This window comes from Peromyscus californicus, unplaced genomic scaffold, assembly GCF_007827085.1.
Source record: "Peromyscus californicus insignis strain IS unplaced genomic scaffold, ASM782708v3 Scaffold_16__1_contigs__length_79575227, whole genome shotgun sequence".
In the NCBI taxonomy this organism is placed as follows: Eukaryota; Metazoa; Chordata; class Mammalia; order Rodentia; family Cricetidae; genus Peromyscus; species Peromyscus californicus.
The window spans coordinates 14,639,874-14,654,521 of NW_026294458.1; the positions used below are offsets into that span (position 1 = coordinate 14,639,874).

Below are 14,648 nucleotides of genomic sequence, written 5' to 3' on the forward strand. Positions count from 1 at the left end.
AAAAAAAGAAGAAAAAAGACAGGCAGGTGGGGGCTGGAGAGAGCCAGTGGTTAAGAGCACTGGCTGCTCTTCCAGAGGACCTGAGTTCAGTTCTCAGCACCCACATGGTGACTCACAGCTATCTGTAACTCCAGTTCCAGAGGATCCAACATCCTCACACAGACATACATACAGGCAAAACACCAATGTGCATGAAATAAAAATTTAAAAAAAAAAAAAGGACTTGACAGGGAAGAAGGAACTGAAGCAGCGACCTCGAAATAAAGCGCGCATATAGGAACTGCTTCAGTGGCACCCAGGAAAGACAGAGAAGGACACAGAGAGGGCATACGGCCCCACGTTGTCCAGATTTGATGAGAACTATGATTCCATAAATCCAAGCAGCTCGGCAAACCTCAAGCAGGAAATACACACACACACACACACACACAACCACACCAAGGCATGTTACATACAGTCACTGGAGACAAAGGCTATCAAAGCGAAAGGTCACACAACGAAGTCAAGAACAAGCCAGAAGGGAAAGGACTTATCCGTCCGGAATTAGCTTTCCGGGAGCAAAATTCTACAAAAAGAAAAAAAAAAAAAGAGGCAAAATATATTTGATCATAAACAAAATGCTGGGAAGTGATTTTTTTCAAAGACAATTAATTAATAATAATAAAAGCAAAATAAGCCAGGAATCATAGTATACACCTACAATTCCAGCAAGTTGGAAGGCTGAGTCAGTAGGATCATCTTAAGCTCCAAGCCACCCTGAGCTATACAGCAATACTTTGTCTCAAGCAGTGGTGGTGCCCACCTTTGATCCCAGCACTCGGGAGGCAGAGGCAGGTGAATCTCTGAGTTTTGAGGCCAGCCTGGTCTACAGAGTGAGTTCCAGGACATCCAGGGCTACACAGTGAAACCCTGTCTCAAAAAAATAAAAACAGAGAGAGAGAGAGAGAGAGAGAGAGAGAGAGAGAGAGAGAGAGAGAGAGAGAGAGGCAACAGCCAGGCTTGGTGGCACACACCTGTAATCCCAGCACTTGAATGAGCAGGAGGATCAAGGAAGTCAAGGTTATTCCAAACTACATAACAAATTTGAGGCCAGCCTGGACTATATGAGACCCTTTCTCAAAACAAACAAAAATGGAAACAATTTTTCAATTTATCCATATTTCAACTATCAATTACTTGTTGTAAATCTTGAGCCAGTATTTTAATATAAGTAGAAATCAATGGGCAACTTACCTGTGGAAACCATCTTTCAAAAATTCTTGCCTCAAAATGATTTCAGAACAAGTGGCCCTTATACCTACAAAAAAAAAATCAAGATGTTAAAAATTAAACATACTAAAAGAAATATTAAATAGTTAGAAAATAACTACTAGAATATGCTTTACTTGCTAGAAAAATCTAACCATCTAACAGCAAGGTAAAATTTTTCAATGCAAGCAGTTTGAGCTACATATAAATCTATTTCCAGTAGTACATCGTGGAGGTTGAGAATATCGTCACTGGAGTTGGATTGTCTGGATCCAGGTCCTAGTTCATCACTTAATAGGTGTGTACAAAGGCTACCTTTCTGGGGTGAGTAGACCTGTGTGTGTGTGTGTGTGTGTGTGTGTGTGTGTGTGTGTGTTGCATCTCCCTTAGAAGTCTGTCACTCAACACACCAGCTCACCCCTTCACCTTTACACGCTGTTGGGGCATTCTCACACCTCCTGGGACGCGAAGGGTTCCCTGGCCTCTCAGGCAGCACAAAGCAGCTTCTGGGGTACCACCCTAAGCATCCCAAGACGCTTCGTGGCTGGACTTGTTTAGTACTTTTGTCACAGTGTGGCCAGTCCCTCCTCGGAAGGACAAAGCCCGGCTCCGACGTCCGGGATGGAATCCCGAGCAAAGATCACAGGGAGGCAGGGAGGGGAGCGACGCACGCGGCCTTTGTTGCTACCCTCCTCCCGCCCCTGGTACCCGTAACACCTCGGCAAACCGCGGGGCTGAGGCGCCACGGCTGCTCCCCACCTCCGTCCCACCTCCGCCCCAGCTCCGCGCGCCCCCTCAGCCGCCCCCCGGCCCTTTACCAGAGCTGAAGGGGACATCGCTGAGGTCCGCGGCGAGCCTGCCGACCAGCCCAGCCGCCCAGAGGAGCAGCCAGGCCAGGGCGCGGGCAGCCAGGACGCCGGAGCGCCGACGCCCGGGAGGGGCGCGCGTTACAAGCTGCGGGGGCCGAAGGAGGCTGCGCACGCCGCAGCGCGCACTCCCGCCGGCCCGGTGACGGGGACGGAGCGCTCCGCGGGCAAGTCCCCTAGGACCCACTGAGCGCCCGCACTGGGTTACCACCAGGTCCCCGGGAAGCCCGCCCTCGGCCCCGCCCCTTGCCGTCCCAGCCGGGGCGGGGCGAGAAGCTGCGCAAGCGCAGCCCGCGCGCCCGCGCTGTTGCTGTGGAAACCAAGCGCGCAGTCTTGGGCCCGCACTCGCCGCGTTCAGGCCCGCTTCCGGTCCACAGCCGGATGCGTGCGGACGGTGCCCGCTGCGTCTGAGTTCACCCCATGGTGTTACCCCTGTAGAGAATGGCTGTCGCCTCTTCCTGCAGCGTCAAGCTCCACTCCGCCTCAAAGTCGATATAAGCGCTCCTCTGTGCAATGCGGTTGGATGGAAACAACCCTTTCACTGCTGTTCAGATGTGCACTTCCTGTACTTCTTCACGGGTAAGAAGGGTCGGTCGCCTTGCACTAGTGAGGACATCAGTAAGGAAAACTCGGGTCTGTGCTCGGGGAAATCCGTACCCCTTTAGATGCTGTGGAGAACACAGTCATTGATCCCCGGAAAGAAAAAGTGCCTCCCAGGCGGTGGTGGCGCACACCTTTAATCCCAGCACTCGGGAGGCAGAGCCAGGCGGATCTCTGTGAGTTCGAGGCCAGCCTGCCAGCCTGCCAGCCTGGTCTACAAAGCAAGTTCCAGGACAGCTAGGACTGTCACACAGAAAAACCCTGTCTCCAAAAACCTAAAAGAGAGAGAGAGAGAGAGAGAGAGAGAGAGAGAGAGAGAGAGAGAGAGAGAGAAAGAGAGAGAGAAAAGAAAGAAATATGGACACTAGCCACTCCCCCACCCCCCCAAATATCCAGGCCACCCTTAATCCCAGCCCTCAGGAGGCAGAGGGAGGTGGGTGTCAGAGTTGAAGACCAGCCTGGTCTACAGAGCAAGTTCCAGGACAGCCAGGGACGTTACACAGAGAAACCCTGTCTCAAAAAACAAAATTAAAAATAAATAAAAAGCAAAACTCTATAGTCAAAGCCCTACACTATTGTCAGTTCTATTCACAAGTGTGGCCATTGGTTTGTGTTTGTGGACCATGTAGTGTGTTTAGTAGTACTTTTTAGAAAGTATGCTAACATCATACTTTAACGAGGTGAGCTGGGAGTCGTATCTGGTCATTGACTCGGATCAAAGGCAGAGCACAGCAATATGAAAAGCAACTCTTATTATGACCTCCTAAAAGTAAAAATTCTCACATCTAGCAGTAGGGGTAAGAATACAGATTATGGCCCTGTATGACAAATCTACTTGGCAACCGTAAAATTTGCATTTTAATTCAGGAAATCCTATGATATAAAAATATACTGTGGTGTGCGTATGTATGTGTGTATCCCTATAGCTAGAAAAAAAGAAGTTAGGTGAATAGTTCATGTTTCCGCCCTCCTTTGTCCCCATTTTCCTGTAATGAACAAATATAAATGCTGTCAATTTCTTAAACAGTGTGCCTGTACTTGTTCTCCAGCAGAACTAAGTCGCAGCTCTTGGGGGCCTTGAGATTCTCCATTCCTACAGTGGTTCATATTATCGCTGTTGGGCCTAGGGTAGAAGAGCCCTAAGCCCTTAGGCCTGAAACCCCCTGAAACTCTTCAGCACCTAGGCCTCAGAGCTTCTGCTGCCTCTACTCTCTAGGGTTTCTGCTTTAGCTGTTGTCTTAGTTAGGGTTTCTATTGCTGTGAAGAGACACCATGACCACAGCAACTCTTTTTTTTTTTTTAATATTCTCAGAGACTCAGATTTTAACAACAACAACAAAATGTACTGGTTGACAAATTTGTACAGATTGATTCAATTATCAGAATTCTTTTTTTCTTTTATTAAGAGATTTTCTATTCATTCTACATAACAACCACAGATTCCCCTGTCCTCCCTCCTCCCAACCACAGCAACTCTTATAAAGAAAACGTTTAATTGGGGCTGGCTTACAGTTCAGAGGTTTAGTCCATTATCGTCATGGCATTAAGCATGGTGGCATGCAGGCAGACATGGTGCTGGAGAAGGAGCTGAGAGTTCCACACTGTGATGTGCAGGCAGCAGGAAGAGATCTGTGACACTTCTTCCAACAGCGACACACCTACTCCAACAAGGCCACACCTCCTAAAAGTGCTGCTCCCTATCCTGGCCCCCACAGGCTTGTAGCCATAACATAATGCAAAATACATTTAGTCCAACCTCAAAAGTCCCCATAATTTATCACAGTTTGAACAGTGTTTAAAAGTCCAAAGTTCAAAGTCTCTTCTGAGATTCATGAAGTCTCTTAACTATAATCCCATATGAAATCAAAATAAAAAAACAGATCACATACTTCCAACCTGTAATGGCACAAGATATACATTACCATTCCAAAATGGAGGATAGGGAGGAAATACTGGACCAAAGCAAGACCAAAAACCAGCTGGGCAAACTCCAAACTCCACATCTCAATATCTGATGACAAAACACTCTTCAGATCTCCAACTCCATTCAGCTTTGTTGACTGCAACACACTCTTTCTCTTGGGCTGGTTCCACTCCCTGCTAGCAGCTCTCCTTGGCAGGTATCCCACAGCTCTGGCATCTCCAGCATCTTGGGGTCTTGAAGGCAATCCAGGCTTCTCCTTCACAGCTTCATGCAATGGCCTCTGTAGGTCCTCCATGTAAGGAAACCCCTGACACATGCCTGGCCTCAGAGGCTTTCCTTAGTCATGTCGGGGTGGGGGAATTCCATAACCTCTTTCTTCTTTCCTTGACCCAGAACCACATGGCTGAAGCTGCCAAGCTCTGCTGCTTTCTGGGACTGGAATATGACCCCCTTGTTCAAATGCATCTTCACCAGCCTTCTGGTTTTGGGGAAGGATGCCTGCACTTCGCTGTCCTGGAACTCACTCTGTAGACTCAAAGGATCTCAAACTCAGAGATTGGCCTGCCTCTGCCTCTGGAGTGCTGCACCACCACACTGGCTCTGAGATTTTCTTTAATTCCTTTTCACAAGTTGGAAGTTTAACTGGGTAGCATCTTGCCCTGAGGTCACTACTCCCTTTATTCCATCTAACATCAGGTTTTCTTTAATCTGTTTATCTCCTTGAGCACAGGACTTAGCTCCCTCCACTTTCTGGTGCCCTTTTCTCCTTGAACTGTACATTTTGTATTTTTCCTTGCTCAGTTTGCTTCTTTTCATTATAAATCTTGTTAAGAGTGAACACTAATAACCACACAACAGGTTCAATACTAGGCTGTTTTGTTATTTCCTCTGTGTGTGGGGCCATCCCACCCCCACTTTTTCCCCAGGGTACTCTTAAGTAGGAGCAGCAGGAAATATTAGTTAGAAGGATAGAGGGGATAGAAAACACAGGATAGCCTCGGGAGGGCCTAGATCCTGTCTCTGCCCTAGGGTATTTATAGAAATGCCAAGGGGTGGAGCAAAGGACCTCCCCCAGCACAGCAAGTGCAGACATCTCAGACACCTGCACTCAGGCCCGTGGTCCAGTCATACTCTCCATGCGGACCTGCGGGGTAAAGCCACGAGGAAACCCAAATGGGCTCCCATACCTCTGTTAACACAAATAATCCAAAACTCTTCAATTTAGCTCAGGCAGATTTTTTTTTCCTGCGGGGTAAAGCCACGAGGAAACCCAAATGGGTTCCCATACCTCTGTTAACACAAATAATCCAAAACTCTTCAATTTAGCTCAGGCAGATTTTTTCTGGACAAGGGCAGAAAGCTGTCACATTCATCACCAAAACACCACAAGAACGGTCTCTAGGCCACTTACTAGCATTCTTTTCCTCTGAAACCTCTTGAGTCAGTCCCCACTGTTCAAATTGCCCTCAGCACCACTGTCTTCCATGTTCCTACTAGTATGACCCATTAAGCCCCACTTAAAGATTTCACCTGCTTTTCTAATCTGGAGTCCACATTCCTCCAAATAAAAGCATTGGTCAGGCCTATCACAGTAATACTCCACTCCTGGCACCAACTTCTGGTTTTATTTATTTATTTATTTTATTTTATTTTTTGGTTTTTCGAGACAGGGTTTCTCTGTGTAGCTTTGCGCCTTTCCTGGAACTCGCTTTGTAGACCAGACCAGCCTCAAACTCACAGAGATCCGCCTGCCTCTCCAACTTCTGTATTAATTAGAGTTTCTATTGTGGTGAAGAGACACCATGACCATGGCAACTCTTATAAAGGAAAACATTTCATTAGGGCTAGCTTACAATTCAGAGGTTTAGTCCGTTATCATCATGGCAGGGAGCATGGCAGCAGGCAGACAGACTTGGTGCTGGAGAAGGAGCTGAGAGTTCAACATCTTGATCTACAGGCAACAGGAAGACATCTGTGACATACTTCCTCCAACAAAGCCACACCTACTCCAACAAGGCCACATTTCCTAATAGTGCCACTCCCTATGGACCTTTAGGGGCCATTTTTATTCAGACCACCACAGTTACCTACTCTCTGGAACCTTCCATTGTCTTCTTGGGGCTGTGACTACTACCGCCAGGATGGAGGCTGCTATGAGTGTGCCAATTTTACCATGTCTTCTTTGTGTCGATAGCTCAGTCTGGTGTGCTAATACTAAAGATCAAAAGCAGGATGGAAAAGGCCGTTTGAAAAGCCTTTTAATGACCCGCTGCTGAGTCACCAGGGTTACTGCCCCTCTGGCTTGGGTGAACATAGGATTACCAACACTCACTGAGGCTTGGGCCTGGTGTGCCCTTGCTTTCCAAAGCCTGTGCAGGCTGGCTGGAGTGCTCATGATGGCTCTCTTCAGCTGTGGTTCTTCTACAGTATCCTCAGAGAAACAGTAAAGAAAGGAAGGAAATCTGAGTCTGTCCAGTTACAAGGAAAGGGGCTGCTTGGCTTACAGTTCCCCACTCCAGGCAGCGAGGTGTAAGAGAAGGGCCTGCGAAACCACTGCCCTGCATGATCTCAATCATTCACAGAAAGAAGCTGCAACACAAACTAACAATTCTAGTAACAGCTCACAGTCCTTCATATTATTTCACAATGTGTAACAAACAGCACTTAACTCCTGCCCCAGTGCCCCAGGATAATGTATAGGAACCTTAGTTTATATTAATACACAGCATTAAACAAGTATTACCCTTATTGTGTTCCAGATATGTGCTAAGAGCTTAATGAAAATGGACACACTTCTTGACTTCCTAGAGCAAGTAGACTAACAGGGAAGATAGATGGTAAGTAATGATTTTAAAAATAACCTCTTGATGAAGAAAAGAATTAAGACAGTGGGGGGGGGGTAGATCTGGTCTAGTGAACTGTCGTGGGGAATATTATTTCAGGGTGTGTTACTTTTGTTTATGTTGCATTTGTTTAACTCTGTGAAGCTGTGTTACTGTGCCTGTCTAAAACACCTGACTGGTCTAATAAAGAACTGAACGGTCAATAGCAAGGTAGGAGAGAAAAATAGGCAGGACTGGCAGGCAGAGAGAATATACAGAAGGATAACTCTGGAAGAGAAGAGCACTTGAGAAGGAGGAGAACTCAGGGGCCAGCCACCCAGATACACAGCAAGCCACGGAGTAAGAAACAAAGAAAGGTATACAGGAATAGAAAAGGAAAAGCTCCGAAACCAAAGGTAGACGGGATAATTTAAGTAAAGCTGGCTAGAAACAAGCCAAGCTAAGGCCAGACATTCATAATTAAGAATAAGTCTCCGTGTGTGATTTATTTGGGAGCTGGGTGGCGGCCCCTTAAAAAGAGCAAAAACAACCAACAATAGTGAACCTCTCAGTATAAAATGTTTATCTAAGCCAAGCGGTGGTGGCGCATGCCTTTAATCCCAGCACTCGGGAGGCAGAGCCAGGCGGATCTCTGTGAGTTCAAGGCCAGCCTGGACTACCAAGTGAGTTCCAGGAAAGGCGCAAAGCTACACAGAGAAACCCTGTCTCGAAAAAACCAAAAAAAAAAAAAAAAAAAAATGTTTATCTAAAAGAAAAAAGTGCTGGGGATGTAACCTAGCTGGCAGAGTGCTTGCCTAGTGTGCATGAAGCCCTGGGCTCCATTTGTAGCACCCCAGAAACCAGGCTCAGTAGCACATGCCTATAATTCCAACACTGGGAAAGTAGAGACAGGAAGATCAGAAGTTTAAGATCATCCTCCACTACATAACAAGTTCAAGGCCAGTCGGGGCTAGATGAGACACTGACTCAAAAAAGGAGAAAGTGTGAAGGACCATAATACCTTGCTATTGACAGAGGTGATTCAGACGTCCTTTAACTGAAAATCCAAATGGTTCTGTAGGTCAACTGTTGGGCTCAGGTTCCTGTGTAATCTCTGGTAAGAATGCAGTACACTAAGGGGTCCAGACCAAATGGCATTACCTAGCTCATGTGGGAACGAACTGCATCCCAACCAAGCAGAGACTCAGAGATCCAACAAACGAGGCTAGCCTGGGCCAAACTGAACTTCCCAGGTAGCCCTCAAAGTCTTGAACTTCATTAGCTGAGCAAACAGTTCTGGGGCTAAGATCCACTAAGGAGAAGGAGAAGGCAGATTTATTCAATACCCAGCTCCATTCAACCTGTCTTTTTCTGGAACTTGTTATACAGCTATCCCATTTTTATCAGATTTCCTTCAGTTTACCCTGAATTTTATGTGAAAATGAAATGTGTTGCCAAGAAATGCGGAATTAGGTTTCAGCCCCCAGCCATCATCTTAATATATGACAACGAAACCCAGGGAAAGAGTCGCCAGCGCATCATGCCAGTCCGAAACTTCTCCAAGTTCTCAGGTACCCCTGTTTTATCTTGCCACCTATCTTTTAAATTTTATTTTTATTTATTTATGTATATGTGTCTGTGTGAGTGTTTGCCATGCACGTGGTGTCTACAGGGACTAGAAGAGGACATGAGATCCCTGAAGCTGGAGCTCCAAGCCTGTGAGTTGCTTGATTGGGTCACTGAACTTGGGAACCCTGTAAGAACAGCAAGTGCGCATAACCATTGAGCCATCTTTCCAGCCCTTGCCTCCTGTCTTAAATATTCTTCAATCACTTAATAAAAATAGCCTGACGGGGCCGGGCGGTGGTGGCGCACGCCTTTAATCCCAGCACTCGGGAGGCAGAGCCAGGCGGATCTCTGTGAGTTCGAGGCCAGTCTGGACTACCAAGTGAGTTCCAGGAAAGGCGCAAAGCTACACAGAGAAACCCTGTCTCGAAAAACCAAAAAAAAAAAAAAAAAAAAATAGCCTGACGGGGCTGGAGAGATGGTTCAGTGGTTAAGAGTGCTGGCTGCTATTCCAGAGGTCCTGAGTTCAATTCCCAGCAACCAAATGGTGGCTCACAACCGTCTGTAATGAGATCCGGTGCCCTCTTCTGTCTGCATGTATCCCTGCAGGCCAGAACACTGTATGCATAATAAATAAATAAATCTTTAAAAAAAAATAGCCTGACATAATCAGGTGTAGTGGCATATACCTATAATCCAAACACTTTAAAGAGGCTGAGACCAAAAAATTGAAAATGCAAGCCTGCATAACTTGAGATAATCTGTCTAAAAAAACAAAAAGTTCTGTTGGGGAGGGAATGTAGACCACTTACCTAGCATGTGCAGGGTCCTGGATGCAGTCCCCACTGAGAGAGAAAAGGAGAGGGAGGGACAGAGAGAGAAGAGAGAGGTATTTAGTTTCATGCAATGGAATGAGAGGTTCTTCAGAGTTAAACTTAGGTTTAAATCATGACTTTATCAGGGACTAGATTGTTACCTTGATGAAATCACTTATTGTTTATAAACTTCAGTTCCTGTGCTGGTATTTTTGTGTCAGCCTGACACAAGCTAGAGTCGTTTAGGAAGAGGGACTGTCAATTGAGAAAATGTCCCCAACAGATTAGCCTGTAGACAAACCTGTGGGGCATTGTCTTGGTTAGTGATTGATGTGGGAGGACCCAGCCCACTGGGGGGGGTGCCACCCCTGGGCAGGAGGTCCTGGGTGGAATAAGAAAGGCTGAGCAAGCCAGTAAGCAGCACCCTCCATGGCCTCTGCAATAGCTCCTGCCCCCAGGTTCCTGCCCTGTTTAAGTTTCTGTCCTGACTTCCTTCAATCATGGACTATGTCATGGAAGTGTAAGCCAAATAAACCTTTTCTCTCCAACTTGCTTTTGATCATGGTGTTTTATCATGGTCATAGAAGCCCTAACTAAGAGTTTCCTAATCTATTCTTTTTAACGGTTAAAGAATTGGTGATTTAATATTTTAGAATAGTTATGAATTAAATGATATACTACTGTTTAATAATACTAAATTTCCTTCTCTCTTTCTCCAAATGTTTTTTACTTGTAGACAGCATTTTATTAGTGTCACACGGCTGCCTTTTAAAAACTATGCCATTTTTTTTTTTGCCAGGCATGCATGCCTTTAAACCCAGCACTCAGGAGGCAGAGGCAGGTGGATCTCTGTTAGTTCAAGGCCAAACCTGGTCTTCAGAGTGATCTCTAGGCCAGAAAAGGCTACATAGTGAGTCTCTAAAATAAATAAAAATTATGGCATTTTTCTTCCTTTGACAGTTGAAAGTTTTTAACATCCCCCAAAGTAATTTTTTAGTTAAGAAAGTAAAAAAGAAAAGAAAAAAATCCATATTGTTCTCTCCACACCAAAGCTAAGTTTATTTACTTATTTAAAATGTTTTATTTAGGGTTTAGAGAGATGGTTCAGCAGTTACAAGCACTTGCTGCTCTTGCTGAGGACCTGGGTTCAGTTCCCAGCACCCACCTGGTGGCTCACAGCTATCCTCTAATTCTTCCATGTGATCCGACACCCCCTTGTGGCCTTTGCTGGTACTGCACACACATGGTACACATACATTTAGGCAAACATACATATAAAATTAAAGGCATGGTATTAAAAGCATGTGACACTACCAGCCAGCTATTTTGGGTATTTTTTGAGGCAGGATCTCTCTGTCACCTCAGCTGGCATGAACTCATGAATATCCTCCTGCTTCAGCCTCCCTAATGCTGGGATGAGAAGCAATTATAAACATGTACCTCCATATCATCCAGTTGTGTTTTTTGTTTATAAGTCAGGATCTGGTTAAGTAGTCCAGGCGAGCCTAAGACAGTCTGTCTTCCCAATTCTTCCAAATGCTAGGATTACAGGCGTGTGTGTGCTATGTGACAAACGTTTCCTAGGGAGACACAACATATTTATGTGTATTTATCTCAGATAGGGAGCCCATGACAGACCAGAGTGTAAATACCACTGAAGTTCAGTCTGGTGAACCAGTGAGCTTTAGAGGGTTCCTTATAGGAATATGGGTGAGGGGTTGCTCACAGGAGCAGAAATGACTCAAAGACAGCTGTGTCACTCACACCTGGCATGAGTGACAGCTCACAAAGCTGGAGCACACCGCACTGCCTGCAGGCAGCTCCCAGGTGGGAGAGCGTCCTTCCCGGGGGCCTCAGTTGGCCGGAGCCTCTTTTAGGCAGCTGCACTTGTTTTTGTTTCTTTTAGGTGGTCTGGCTGCTCTCAAGGGTCTTTTGTGCCGCTTGGCTCCTCTGAGAGTGGCCTGGGCAGTCTTGTTTATTCCAAGGAAGGAAGGATGTAGTGAATCTGGTCAGTTTTAGGGATTTCCTGGAGTTGTTCTGAATCATTTTCTTTTTGTCTGAAGGAGCTTGCCTATAGGATGGAATGCTTGTTTTGTTTTGTTTTTTGTTGTTGTTTTGTTTTTTAAGCTTTCTTTCTTTGTTTATTTGTTTATCTATTTATGTATGTATGTATGTATGTATCTATTCATTTATTTATTTATTTATTTTACATCCCGGCCACAGTTTCCCCTCCTTCCTCTTCCCTCCCCCTTCCCCCACACCAGGTTGTTATGTTTTAATCTCAGAAAAAGTAAATAAATAAACTGCTACATAACAACATGATTATATCCCATGAAACTCAATTTACTGTAAAAGAATAGTTCTAAAGAATAATAATTGATTTCCATAAACCTCTTTAGCTAGTTGGCTACCTTGGAGCTAGTGATCTCAGGGTTTTGGTCTGTCTTAGTCCTTACAGTAGTTTGTGGTAGGTATGATCTGTGTGTTTTATGTATGCTTTTCTCCCTCCTAGATTGTACCCGAGCTGCTGAACAACTAAAGAATAATCCACGGCACAAGAGTTACCTAGAACAGGTGTCCCTGAAACAGCTGGAGAAGCTGTTCGTCTTTTTACGCGGTTACTTGAAGGGACAGAGCTTGGCAGAAACCATGGAGCAGATTCAACGGGAAACAACCATTGACCCCGAGGAAGACCTGAATAAACTGGATGACAAGGAGCTGGCCAAAAGGAAGAGCATCATGGATGAACTTTTTGAGAAAAATCAGAAGAGAAAGGATGACCCCAGCTTTGTGTATGACGTGGAAGTTGAGTTCCCTCAGGATGAACAGCTGCTGTCCTGCAGCTGGGACACAGAGTCAGCGGATGAGTTCTGAGACCTCCTGCTCCATGTCTCCACAAAGAACAAAGATCGGTCCTAGAAAATGTGTAAACACTAATGTACATATAAAACCAAAACACTTGCGTGTGTTGTGTGGGTCTATGAGAAACACAGAAGAACAGTGTGGGAATGCTCTGTAAGGAGCTGGCAGTCTAAAGGGAAGGTAACTCAGAAACGTGTAAACAGATATTTTAATAATATTACTCAGGAGAGAGACTAGAGCCAGGTTTTCAGTGAAGGCTGAAGAGGGTGAGAACCTGGATTATGGCTCCCAGAATAGCAAGGAAGACTTTCTCTCAGCAGAAAGGGTCCTGTGCATGGCCCTGGAATGCTACAGATGTTTTTGTAAAAATCTGGATGAAATAAAGGGGGAAGGGTGTAGTAAAGAGTCACGACATAGAAGATTTTGGGAAAGAGTGAATAATTATAGTTTGACAAGATTGGAATTAACCTGTGTTCATTATGTCTCCCTGTGTATTTGACTCCGGGGTAGACAAAAGCACCTGCAAAATGCCTCACAGTGCAAGTGTAGGCAGTGTGACAGACAAAGGCAATTCTGTCCCCCCACGATCAGGAAATGTACACTAAAGTTACTCTGAAACCAGAACCACTTCCTGTGAGAGGCTGGTTTATACGGTGGGAAGTTCACCCACAATGAGTGAGCAATAGGTTCTCCTGTCCAGACCTGCACAGGAGTTAGATGTGCACTGATCTGTTTAGCACGGCCACTGTGTGCAGATGTGTTTGTTCTTACTAGACTATTATCTGATTGATAGAAATCATAGGTTTTCTACAAGGGAACTCTTACTCTTTGAATAAAGCTGGAGCTGAGTGTTAACTCTTACCAGTTTTTCTTTTCCTCCCTTTTTTCTTTCCTTCAGTCTGGTGTTTTGGTTGCCAGGGGTTGCTGATTTGTGAAAGTTAGACAAAGGATCGTGCTTTATTATGGCATCTTCAGGGGTATATCAATAACCTCTGTTCCTATCCCCCCGACCTCTGTCCCCTTGTCTTCTTACTGACCCCCTTCTTTCCAGTCACCCTCTTCTGCTTTCATGTCCCCTGTGTTCTGTTGCCTTCTGTACCCCTTAAAGTTCCTTCTCATAGTGCCCCTTTTAGTCCCCCACCCCAGCACATCCATACCCATATAAAAACCTAGATTTTGGCCAGGTGGTGATGGTGCACGTCTTTAATCCCAGCACTCAGCAGTTCGAGGCAGGTGGATCACTGAGTATGAGGCCAGCCTGGTCTACAGAGTGAGTTTCAGGACAGCCAGGGATACACAGAGAAACCCTGTCTCAAAAACAACAACAACAACAACAAAAAATAACATAGATTTTTGGTGTTGTTGTATACGAGAGAAAATGTTGTATTTGTCTTTTTGAACTTTTATACAGCATGATGTCCTTTTCTCTCCATTTCCTGTAAATATCATAATTTCATTTATTTAAGGCTAAATAAAATTGCATTGTGTATATGTATACATTTCCTTTACTGTTTTCTCTATTAATGGATATCTAGGCTGGTTTCATTTCCTAGCTGTTGTGAATATAACAGCTGTAAACATGGATGTTTGAGTATGTCTGTAGTTGTTGACTTAGAATCATTTGATTCTTCAAGGTCTTTTGTGCTTTCATATGAATTTTAGTACTGTTTTTTCCTACATCAGTAAAGATCGTCACTGGAATTTTGATAGGGACCACATTAAATCTTTAAATTTCTCTCAGTAATACAAACATTTTTCCAATATTAATTTTTCTAATCCATAGGCATGGGCAGTCTAATGTTTTATTTTTTTTCAGTGTTCAGTGTTCATTATAGAGTTCTTTTACCTCCTTAGTTAGGTTTATTCCTAGGTTTATTTCTTTGTTTCACACATGAATACGATGTGTTTAGATCATCTCCACTGCCCACTCCCCAGCTCCACCTCC

The 14,648-nt window shown here is 45.0% G+C and overlaps 2 protein-coding genes across 2 annotated transcripts in view; one reads left to right on the forward strand and one right to left on the reverse strand.

Moving 5' to 3' along the window:
- The window catches only part of Pigx (phosphatidylinositol glycan anchor biosynthesis class X), a 25,256-nt gene extending 21,451 nt beyond the window's left edge, over positions 1 to 3,805 (reverse strand). The window contains exons 1-3 of the mRNA XM_052739902.1: positions 3,753 to 3,805; positions 2,067 to 2,572; positions 1,234 to 1,297 (exon numbers count right to left, since the gene is read on the reverse strand). Of these exons, the coding sequence (XP_052595862.1) occupies positions 1,234 to 1,297; positions 2,067 to 2,572; positions 3,753 to 3,805 (623 nt within the window). The remainder of the gene's footprint in view (positions 1 to 1,233; positions 1,298 to 2,066; positions 2,573 to 3,752) is intronic.
- Cep19 (centrosomal protein 19) lies at positions 2,451 to 14,198 on the forward strand. The gene is made up of 4 exons (XM_052740482.1): positions 2,451 to 2,693; positions 7,398 to 7,475; positions 8,868 to 9,031; positions 12,354 to 14,198. Exons 3-4 carry the CDS (start codon positions 8,902 to 8,904, stop codon positions 12,713 to 12,715), a joined length of 492 nt encoding a protein of 163 aa, XP_052596442.1. The 5' UTR covers positions 2,451 to 2,693; positions 7,398 to 7,475; positions 8,868 to 8,901; the 3' UTR covers positions 12,716 to 14,198.
- The last annotated feature ends 450 nt before the right edge of the window (positions 14,199 to 14,648 follow it).